General features: G+C 37.8%; 1 protein-coding gene across 4 annotated transcripts in view; it reads right to left on the bottom strand.

The window, feature by feature from the left end:
* Nucleotides 1–583: 583 nt before the first annotated feature.
* FAR1 (fatty acyl-CoA reductase 1) overlaps nt 584–12,034 on the bottom strand; it is a 50,862-nt gene continuing 39,411 nt past the window's right edge. For all 4 annotated transcript variants that reach the window (XM_063117300.1, XM_063117302.1, XM_063117303.1 and 1 more), the window contains exons 11-13: nt 8,887–9,016; nt 6,426–6,553; nt 584–3,248 (exon numbers count right to left, since the gene is read on the bottom strand). In XM_063117300.1, the coding sequence (XP_062973370.1) occupies nt 3,086–3,248; nt 6,426–6,553; nt 8,887–9,016 (421 nt within the window). In that variant the 3' untranslated portion in view covers nt 584–3,085. The remainder of the gene's footprint in view (nt 3,249–6,425; nt 6,554–8,886; nt 9,017–12,034) is intronic.

Below are 12,034 nucleotides of genomic sequence, written 5' to 3'. Positions count from 1 at the left end.
AAAATTAGGGGCTTGCTTGGATAATTACTCACACTTCAAAAGCAAAGATGTAGCATTTGTAGCAATGTTAATACTAAGAGTTAATCTCAAAGTATATGTGAGGAAGTTACTACATCTCATATTTTTCAAGCCCTGTAGTACCAGAATTATATGGCAAGCACTGCAAAATATAGTCACACATTAAGGCTTATTATGCACCAAAAAGTGGTTAAAGTTTTGGATGGAATGTGTTTCATTAAACTATTAAAAGTTGCAGAATGTGAGGACAGTGATGAACAAGCCAGTTGGGGTTGCATTCCTGTGTACACTTACCTGGAGCAAGACCTATTGAACTCAGTGGGATTTGCTTTGAGTAAACATACACATAATTGTTGTTATGGAGTAAGGCAACAACACAGCATGGCTGATTAATTTGCCTAGGATTTTTACTATCTTAGCACATTTTGGAAAGTTTAGGAGTATAGCATGAACACTTGAATCATTAGAAAAAGGCTTTGTTGCCAACGACTATTTCAATGCATGTGATGTTTTCAGTTAACATTTTCCCACACAACTTGATAAATTCAACAAACATAATATTCAGGATTTTTTTATTTTTGGTTTACAAACAAAGGCACCCAATATTTCTATTTTATAAAAGCTTATGATTTAAAATTTTGTTTTCAGAACTCTTCCTACAACAGAAATCTCCATTGCAGAATATTCTTCCTATGGTCCCAAATTTTCAATTCTGGCACACCTACTGAGTGATCTGCTTCTGAATACTCTTGACTTCAGAGTTGACAGTTTCTTAAAATCAATGAACAATTCAAATTAATAACCCAAATTATGGATTTTTTTAAAACTAAAAAGTCTGAAAAATGAAATTGCAACGTTATGAACAGCAACACTGTAGGATCCAGATATGACAAAGTGTCTTAAACATCCAGATTTGTGTCAAATGTGAGAATATACTTGTGACATAGCATGATGTTATTTCTTTGTGAAAGAAAAACTAGGTAACCTTTCAAATCAAACTAAAATCCTAGGAATCCAAGATGGCAGTTATATTGGATATTAGAATCTAATGTAGAAAATTAGACAATTCCATCAGTTAATCATAGATCTCTTTATGAAGAATTGTGGACAGCGGTGTCATTTTCTCAGTTGCAGCTTAAGGAGTTAGCAGTAATTTGTTCTACAAAAACAAGGAACAGTGAGAAAATGAATACATCTAAGCATTTTACAGTTGCCTCTCTCACCATGTTCAACCACACACACACACAAACGCACGCACTATGGTGGCTTGTTGGGTTCCACGCATCTTGTGCAAAATCCAAATAAATCCACAATATGCCAAAATGGTAAGTAAACATTCAATTCCAATGTGGAGAGGGGAGCAACTGTAACAGATATAGTAGGAATATTGCAGCCAACTGTAAAACCTTAAATCACACAAGCCACAATTTATTGTATTTTCACCATTGTCACAGCAGTCTCACACACTTCTGATTGGTGTGGTCCTTGACCATGTAACATGTTTTATCTATGGAAATACTATATACAAATTTATTTTTTAAAAAACTCCATATATTTAAGCACTTGAGAGAGACATTGAAACTTTAATAGGGACTCTTTCTTTCCCCAAAATTAGATGCATACTTGCATGGAAGATTTCCACGGCAGCAAAACAAACTTTGTTTGTGGAATTGTAAGTACAGGACACATGTGTATTATGTGTAACACTTGTATGATTCCTTCTGGATTCATACACAATTTCCTTATGCATATTGATAAAAAAACATGTACAGCAGAAGTTAATCAATTTACCACCACACTACAGATACGGTGAATTATATCAAATAAAAGGACAGTTAGTTCAGAATTTTATGCAACTGAGTTTTAAAGGGCAAGTTTTAAATATTATATATAATTCAAATCTTTTAGTAAGAACTCTTGTAAATGCATTTTTCCGCTAAAACAAATTAAACATGCAGAAAAACACATTTACCCAAGTAGTAGCTATTCGATTTTTTCAGTTTCTTATTTTTATTTCCACCATTTACCAAAGTTATTTTATTCAGCATAAATATTTTGAGAGCTTTAAAAGAAAGTGTTTGAGAATTCAATTTAAAATTTCACTGGATAAGGTAGGAGAGGTACAGAATTTCCTTAACAGATTTATGCTCTGAATCATACTTTTCAAAGTACCTGATTTCCTCTGCCATTCTGGGAAAATTCTAGTAAATTGTAAAAATGTGTTTCTCTTGTCTGTATCTAAGGGTGGTCATTTCTTTTCTTATCCATACAAGTAGTTTTCCCCCTAAGCCACAACTCAGAAAACCTCGGGGAGAAAAATACTGCATACCAACTATAGTTTTCCCCTTAAAGGAGCCCTGGCTTTTCAATCCCTGGGAGTTTTAAAGAAGCATTTTGCGAAGGGTGGTGTTGGTGCATATGCTAATATGGCACATACATCTAATTCTGGCCAATTATTTTGATTTCCTGTGGCCCAATCTAGATCAGTAGGTGCACTTACAAAAGTAGACCAAAAAGATTTTCAATTATGATGGTTAATTTCTTTTAGTAATCTTCATCATATCCTCAGAGTCAATGCAAAGGAGGTGAGAAGAATAAGACTAACAGAATGCCCAACTTACAATCATTTACAAGTCATCTACCAGACAAACCCACTGCAATTTGAAAAGTCTCAAAGAAATAGATAATCAAGCCAATAATTTGTTCACCTTAACTAAATGTGCTGATTTGCAATAAAAATTAAGTTTACTATGTTAAGGCAGATTTTAATTCAATGCATTCCAGAATTGCACAGTTACACTGGTCAGTGGCCTAATGTTTTCCTCATACAGAGATATTAAATCTGTTTGGATATTAAACCTACATATTTGCCTAATGACAGGTTGATCCAATACCAGCCATAAAATCTTCACAGAAATACACAATTAAGCATCACGTGTACTGTATTTCACAATCCAGATCTAATATTTCATGTTTTTACAAAAGACAAGATGAGTAGGTACATTATACGGCTTTGTGCCATTAGACCACCATATGCATAGATGTCCTAATGCTAGAATTGTCATCTTCAATATCTCATCGTGCTGGATGCTCTGAAGTAAGAGAGGAACTTGTAACACAGACTAACGACAAAATACCAGATGTTTCTTGCCATTTGTGATCTTGCAATGAAAATACGCCAGATGAGGATCACAAGCACTGTATTGAAACCATAACGTATGTTTCTTAGCCTAGAAATGGATCAAAAAGAAAAAAGGGGGGAAATATGAAAAAGTAAGCTGATGTAGTGTAACAGCTCTAAGATGAAATGGAACTTAAACTGCTCCATATCCTTATCTAACCACATGGGATTTTTATTTTTAAATTATAGTTTACTAAGGATTTGGTTACAATGTGAAAGACTTAACCACCAGCTACTTGTATGTAATCTACATTTTGTGATAAGCAAGTATGATTCACGGCCTGTTACACTCTGGGCCAGGGCGTGAGATAGTTGAACCCCCGGTAGCATGCTGTGACGAGTTTGCACAGCACTTTGAAGATAAAGTCGCTCAGATTCGTCATGAATTGGACACCACACTTAATGCAGCTCCACTAGTAGAGGCGTTCAGAGCGCCGTCCGGTTCAGTTTTATTGGATGAGTTTCAGTTATTGAGGCCCAAGGATGTGGACAAGGTGCTTGGCCAAGTCCGGTCGACCACCTGTGTGCTTGACTCTTGACCCTCATGGCTCATTACATCAAATAAGGAGGGGATCACCGGCTGGGTCCAGGAGGTTGTAAATGCCTCCTTGAGAGAGGGAGTGGTGCCGGCCTCTTTAAAAGAGGCGGTAATTAGACCACTCCTGAAGAAGCCTAACCTGGACCCGGAGGATGTTAACAACTACAGGCCAGTGGCTAATATCCCCTTCCTGGGCAAGGTGCTTGAGCGGGTGGTTGCAGGACAACTCCAGGCACTCTTGAATGAAACGGATTATCTAGATCCATTTCAATCGGGTTTCAGGCCTGGTTTTGGAACGGAAACTGCCTTGGTCGCCCTGTGGGATGACCTCTGTCGGGAGAGAGACAGGGGGAGTGTGACCCTGTTGGTTCTCCTGGACCTCTCAGCGGCTTTCGATACCATCGACCATGGTATCCTTCTGGATAGGTTGTCTGAGCTGGGAGTTGGAGGTACTGCATTGCAGTGGTTCCGCTCCTACTTGGATGACCGATTCCAGAAGGTGGTGCTGGGGGATTATTGCTCTGTGCCGTGGCTCCTAAGCCATGGGGTTCCGCAGGGCTCTATCCTATCCCCTATGCTGTTTAACATATACATGAAGCCACTTGGGGAGGTTATCTGGAGATGTGGACAGAGGTATCATCAATATGCGGATGATACTCAGCTCTACCTTTCCTTTTCATCAAACCCAGGTGAGGCAGTGACTGTTCTGAACCAGTGCCTGGGCATGGTAATGGACTGGATGAGGGCAAATAAACAAACTCAATCCAGACAAGACGGAGGTACTGTTAGCGGGTGGTTCATCTGTCCAGCAAGGTGATGTTTGCCCTGTCCTAGATGGGGTTGCACTCCCCCTGAAGGATCGGGTCCGTAGTTTGGGGGTGCTCTTGGATCCAGAACTGTCACTTGAGGCACAGGTGAACTCAGTGGCAAAGAGCAACTTTTATCAGCTTAGGCTGATATACCAGCTGCTGGACAGAGATAGCCTAGTTACAGTTATCCATGCTCTGATAACCTCTCGTTTGGATTACTGCAATGCGTTATACGTAGGGCCGCCTTTGAAAACGGTCCGGAAGCTTCAGCTGGTACAAAACAGGGCAGCACGTTTACTAACAGGGACTGGCCAACGAGACCACATTACGCCAGTCCTTTTCCAGCTTCATTGGCTGCCAGTCCAGGTCCGGGCCCAAATCAAAGTGCTGGTATTAACATTTAAAGCCCTAAATGGCTTGGGGCCAGGTTATCTGAAGGAATGCCTCCTCCCATATGTACCTGCCCGGACCCTAAGGTTATCCTCAGGGGTCCCTTCTCCGCGAGCCCCTGCCAAAGGAACTGAGGCAGGTGGCTACCAGGAGGAGGGCCTTCTCTGCTGTGGCACCCCGGCTGTGGAATGAGCTCACTAAGGAGGTTCGCTTGGCACCTACATTACATGCTTTTAGATGTCAGGTGAAGACCTTTTTATTCTCCCAGCATTTTAACAGTCTATAAATAAATTTTAACTTGGTGTTTTAAAATTTGTAATTTTGCACTGCTGCTGTTTTTATCTGGTTGAGCTTTTATATTGTATTTTATATTATGGTTTTATACTGTTGTTTTATACTTTGAATGTTTTTAATTTTTGTGAACTGCCCAGAGAACTCTGGCTATAGGGCGGTATAGAAATGTAATAAATAAATAAGTAAATAAATCTTCCAGCAATAGAGATTTCCCTTCATGTCTGTCACAGAACTCCCCTACAACATGTATAATATATATATGCTCACCATGAAAAGGGGGGTGGAGGGAGCAGGAAGAGATCCATATCTTACTTTTGTAAGCCGCCGTGAGAGCCTTTTTTGGCTGAATGGCGGCATAAAAATCCTTAAATAAATAAATAAAAATAAAAATATCTAATATGCAGGTGGTTTGAACATTTACCTCAAAAGTTTTAATACGAAGGTGTCTTTGAATTCTTATTTAGTAATATTTTAAGGAGTGCACAGAAAGACAGTTTCTGAGAGCAATAGAAACAAATGACCGCATTTCAAAATTAATACAAAGGGAGTACAATCCAACTTTTTAATATGGAGTAGATATAATTATTTTAAAGAATTAGAAAGTCTTCAAGTGGCATCCACTTCCACAGATCAATCTTTTGCTGGCTTAAAGGGTTAGGTTTTGGAAAAGCATACAAAAAGCTCAGATACACGCAATAACATTCTAAGGATTACAACAAGATAATATATACAAAGCAGTTTCAACATTTGAAAGTCTTACGCAAATTGTATTAATGCCCCCACCCCTTGAAAAAGATGAAACAAGACTGGATAAGGTCAAAACCCACACCAAAGAAATCATGAGCTCTGACTCTCCTTTGTAGACTGCAAGCCTATTCAGGGAAGAGGAACAAAAATAAAATGTGAGAGCCTTGGTAAGTCTCACTCAAATTACTTGTACACATCACCCATTTAATCTTTGTGTTATTGATTTTTTAGGTGATTTTATTACAATAGGAATATCAATTGAGGTTCTGAATGTTTACCGGAAATTACTTTTGAAGAATTTATTAACCGAAGATTTATAGTGGTCTGCTCCCAGAATGTGTTCAGCCATTGTTTATGGGTACAAGGAATTTATACCAACATGCTTTGTTCACAATGGACAAGTTAAGTATGTATTATTCTACAGAATATAGATATGAACTAGACTTACTTGTTCAAGTGTTTCCGAGCTGCTGGGAGACCAGACATTTCCTCATTCAGTACATATTTCTTTGTTCCCATGCAGTAATTTTCCATATATTCTGCCCAGTGTAACTGTCGGACATCAAAATTAAATGCCTGCAATAATAAAAAAAAAACCTTCAGTATAAACATAAGTATCACAAAAGGAAACATAGCTTTTGTCTCTTAAGTCATAAGAACAGCCATTCTAGATCAGAGCAAGGGTCCATCTAGTCCAGCACTCTGTTCACACAGTAACCAGCCAGCTGTCAACCAGGGCCCCACAAGCAGGACATGGTAAAACAGCACTCTCCTACCCATGTTCCCCAGCAACTGTTGTATATAGGCTTACTGCCTCTGATACTGGAGGAAGCAAATAGCCATCCGAACTAGTAGCCACTGACAGCCTTCTCCAGGAATGTATCCAACCTCTTTTAAAGCCATCCAAATTGATGGTCATCGCATCTTGTGGTAGTGAAATCCATAGGTTCACTATATGCTGTGTGAAAAAGTACTTCCTTTTATCTGTTCTGAATCTCCCAACAATTAGTTTCATGGGATGACCCCAGATTCTAGTGTTATGGGAGAGGGAGAAATTCCCCCCCCCATCCACATTCTCCACACGATGCATAATTTTGTACACCTCTATCATGTCTTCCCCCTCCCCTCCCCTTTTCCAAGCTAAACAATCCCAGTTGATGTAACCTTCCTTCATAGGGGAGATGCTCCAGCCCCTTGATCATTTTACCTGCCCTTTTCTGCCCTTTTTCCAGCTCTACAATATCTTTTTGTAGGTGTGGTGACTAAAACTGTACACAGTATTCTAAGTGTGGTCGCACCATAGATTTGTATAAAGACAGGATGATACTGTCCGTTTTATCCTCAATTCCTTTTTTTAATAATGCCTAACATGGAGTTTTCCTTATTTATTTGTTTGTTTATTTATTTATTAAATTTATATACCATCCCATAGCCGAAGCTCTCTGGGAGGTTTACAAAAGTTAAAACAGTGAACATTAAAAAAGTATACAAATTTAAAACCATCAAAAATATAAAAACAACAGTATAAAGCAGTATCCATTTTAAACAATGGGGTCCATTAAAAAAAGGTGTAAAGATTTTTATAAAGGCAGTATGATACTGGCCGTTTTATTCTCAATTCCTTTTCTAACAATGCCTAACATGGAGTTTGCCTTCTTTGCACCCTAGGCTGACATTTTCATCAAGCTGCTCACCACAACCCCAAGATCTCTTTCTTGGTCAGTAACTGCAAGCTCAGTTCCCATCAAGTCAAAACCATAATGGATGATGGTTGTTTATAGATAACACACAAAAATTAATTCACTTGCCCAATTGATCCATAATATCGAAACCCAAATAGGTTCAGTATTAGGAAAATAGGCACGCTATAGGAAGAACAGCAAAAGGGGATTCAGCAAGAGAAGTAGCCAGCCTAACATTAATCCTTTTCATAAAGTAGGCACATTCTAGGTTCCAGGACAATATTACACCTATAATGTAGCTTAAGTTAACACATACTCCCATTGGAGTCAACAGAATTGGAAACATCCTCACCAGAGACAGACTGAAAGAACAACTTCTTGCATTTACCCTAGGTTATATGGGAACTCCGTCACCTTTCTTTGAAGACTAACTCCTTCTTGCTACATAAACAAGGGTTAGTGTGGAGTGGAACAGGGAATGCTGTTCAAAAAATATGCCACTTTCAATCGAGACTAAATGTGGGCAAAGTTTGGAAGATATATATGTCATACAAAAGGAATACAGAAAGATCAATTCTGTTTTTATCCACTCAGAATATTTTTGAAAACAAATTAAACCAAAACAAAATGCAACACTTTGGTATGAACACTGCTTTAATTAGACAGTTTGAGATTTAGAGTTAATTTAGAGCTCTAGCATTTGGGGGAAACTTATTTTTACACCTGAACGAGGCATTCCTTAACATACACACATTCACTCAAAGTTTGTTAATGTGTGATTTTAATCTGTACCCACATAAAATTGCATGTGAGCAGACTCTTACAGCCCAGCTATTATTATTTAGGTGAATTTAGGTCTAGTTAAGCACCTTGACATTAACAGTTTAATCTGTATGATAAAAAACATTATCAGGTGTTTGCATAGAGAAGATCCAGCTGCCATATAGAATTTTACCTAATTACAATAGAATAAAATTTAACTCTACCACTGATTTCAATTCAAGAAAGGGATATACGAAGGGCCTTAAAACCTATTTGGAGTAGTTGCACATATGAGTAATGCAAGACTTTTGGTGTTTTAAGTTAAGTTTCAGAAAAGTGAGAGTACTGCTTCATCTTCTCCCCTTTTCCCTGACTTCACACTCTGTTCCTTTTTTGAATTTCTTTACACGGCAATGGTTTAAATATTATACTGTTGACAAGTAAAGTGACATAAACATTACTCGCCTTTTTGTCTTCAGGACCAAGCTGATTCATAAGCATATTGACATTGTCTGTATTCCAGTCCCATGAATTACTGGTGAAGTACTCTAATAACATCATGACCTTGTGCAGACGTGTTATTGTTTTCATCATCCTACAGTTCATGGGGAAGAGATTGTTAAAGAAGATTACACACAGAAATTACATATGTCTAAACTCCCGATCACCAGATAAAATGCACCAACATAGAACCCTCCAATTCCCCCTTAACACCAAAGCACTGAAGTATATTTAATATAACTAGAATATTTCTGCATAGCATTTTAATAACTTATTGGGTTGTATCCATTGTTAGTCTTACTTAGAGTAGACCCAATGAAATGAATGGGATTTAAGTTAGACTAACATTGGAACTAAACCATTTTGAGAAACAACAACAGCTATATGCTTATACAGTATTATAAACATTAAGATTTTACATGTGCATGCAGAGACATTTAATATGAAGAGATATGAGGGGGGTGAGGAAGAAGAGGGATCATATCTAGTAGTTTTTATTCCGTGGCCAAGAGAGGAAAAGCTGGTTTAAAGAATTTATCCATAACAGTCTGGCTTGATCAAAGCATAGATCCAGTCTTTAAAAGAACAAGATTTAGAGAGAGAGGCTCTCGCTTAACTCCCCACTTCCACCACCCAACTCCCAGAATACCATTTCTGGGGACAGCTTCATCAAAGGGCAATTCCTTATATAAAAAAAAATAGAGTGCCCAACACTATAATTCACACACAATTCAGATGCAAGAGACTCAGTTGAGGAAAATCCATAGCAGATGCCCCTTTCCCTTTTATTCTAGAGACAGAAAAGAAAAGTGATGAAAAGGCCTTCCTTTACAAGACAATCTTTTCTTTCCCAAGATAATAAATTGTTAATTGCTGATGTGTCAGTTTAGATGTTTACTTGATTATTATGCAGAAATATTCTACCAATGTCCATTGCCTAACTGAGGCAACAAGTAACTTGTCTGAATATAGTGCATTCTATTGTTAGGATCAACTTGGAAAGCAGCATTAAAGTAACATTACTATACATGAATTTGAATGTAATAAATTGTGTTTTCAAAGATATTCATCTTTAGGCAAAAATGAATTCTGCTGCATATTGTCTTGGTCCAACTGTCAAATAGGAACAGATTCTGCTGAACAAACAGAGCAAACAGCTATTCTACACGTTCATTTCCAGACTGATCCTTATAACGGAAGGCACCAATGATATAAGAGCAGGGAAGATGAAAAGGTGGAGTGGAGAAGATAAAACGAAGTCAAATCAATATGAAACGTATTTTTGGAAAGAAAGTACATTTGGCAGAGCACTATTAAAAAGGAAGAGAGACACCCAAATACAAAGTAACTAGCTACTGGAAAGACAATACAAGGTAATTAAACTATACAACACTTTTTCTTAAGAGGATTTTTGATACAGTTCTTCTAAATACCTGAACAACATCTGAGTTACATCAAGGGAAAATGCACATCTCACCCATATTATGAAGAGCTTAGCAGAGCTCTTCCTTCCAAACTTTCATAAGCAAAAAAATTCAGCAGAATTCAGCAGAACAGAAAAAGAAAATACTGAATATAAATACGAGTTTCAGCAAAGAAAAAAATCATTAAATTCAAACATAGCTGAGTTTATAGAGAGTGTGTTTAATAAGAGTTACTTTCTTACACCCTTTTCAAATGAACAATTCTTGGTTTAGGCTTCCAGGCTATACTTTCAGAAAAACATACAAAGTAACAAAGCACTTCCAAGTTATAAGTATTTCCGCTATGAAATGAATGCTACTGAATTCAACAGGTTACAACTTCGGGCAGTTGTCCTAAAACCCATCTCACATTCAGAATCCACTGCATTAACGAGAGGTGAAGAGGCACAGCTGCTGTATTATTGCACTGCCGCAGCAACTCAACCCTCTACCCAGGGTTAGTGTGCTACCCTTATTTCTGCAGCCACATCTGTGCAAGTCCCTGCGTCAAGACACATACTTCGAGGACCAGTAAGTGATTCAAATACATTTTCAGATATTTTGCTGTAAGGAACCTCTGATTTTTTCTTCAACACGTTCCATTTACTAATTCTACGTACATCGACAGTCCTGAAACAGGGTGACATGAACTGCTTCAGGAACAGGGGTGAAAACAGATTGGCAGGAACTGGTGTTTTGGTGTACCAAGAAAGCCAGAATTGACCTCTACTTAGTTGTAAGGAAAGTCAGAGGTAAAGAATGGTTTATCCTACTTACAGGACAGGTGACTACTTAAGACTTGGAACATTTTCTTTCTGAACAGTAAGTTTATTTGGAACACATTTTGACATTAGACTACCGCTGATTTTCTTTAGAATCCATACAAATGGATTGTAACCTAACTAGGCCTTTATGGTGGCACACATTTCACCATACTTATAGTTAGGAAGCCTGAACTGCATTAGGATGTTTTACTGAACAGCATTATTATTGGGTTAATTTAAATCAGGTTTAAGCCACCAAGGAAAAATGGGGAGGAAACCTAGCTTCTGAGGTTAAATATTATGAATGATATTGTAAATCATCATCATGGGTTTCATATTGAACTGAAGGACTAGCAGCTATTCATTACAAGTTCTATGATGCAACAGATACGATCCTGTCCATCAACAGGATCATCCACAGGGCCTTTATGGGTAATCTGGTACTCCTATTTTATGCTCTCTTACAATTTCAGTTCTGCAATATGTTAAGTTTTCTCACTATGAACAGTTTTGGTTCTATTAACAGAACAGCAAGGACATTTATTTTCCATCTTATTGGGGGGACGGGACACTATTTTGTTAACGAGGAACTACCAACCTAGCTTTACTTCACACTTCACTAAGTCACTTTGTTCAGTGAGACTTTTTTAACAGTAATGCAGCCTTGGCCTTCAAATCAATGGCCCTGCTTAGTATGCATGCATGTGTACAGTCAATCTAGCTAATCTCCAAGCAGATGCAATTCTGTGGTGCACATAGGGCATATAGTGAAATGTTTTGGATTAAGTTATATAAAGCTTCTATTTAATTCAAGCCATTATGTTTTAATTGCTATCGAAACCAATTAATATGCAAGTACGTTCAAGAAATACATTAATTTCAAGA

The sequence above is a fragment of the Elgaria multicarinata genome, chromosome 2 (genome assembly GCF_023053635.1).
Source record: "Elgaria multicarinata webbii isolate HBS135686 ecotype San Diego chromosome 2, rElgMul1.1.pri, whole genome shotgun sequence".
Lineage (NCBI taxonomy): Eukaryota > Metazoa > Chordata > Lepidosauria > Squamata > Anguidae > Elgaria > Elgaria multicarinata.
The sequence above is the reverse complement of the archived record's forward strand: the minus strand, read 5'-3'. Positions and strand labels throughout refer to the sequence as shown.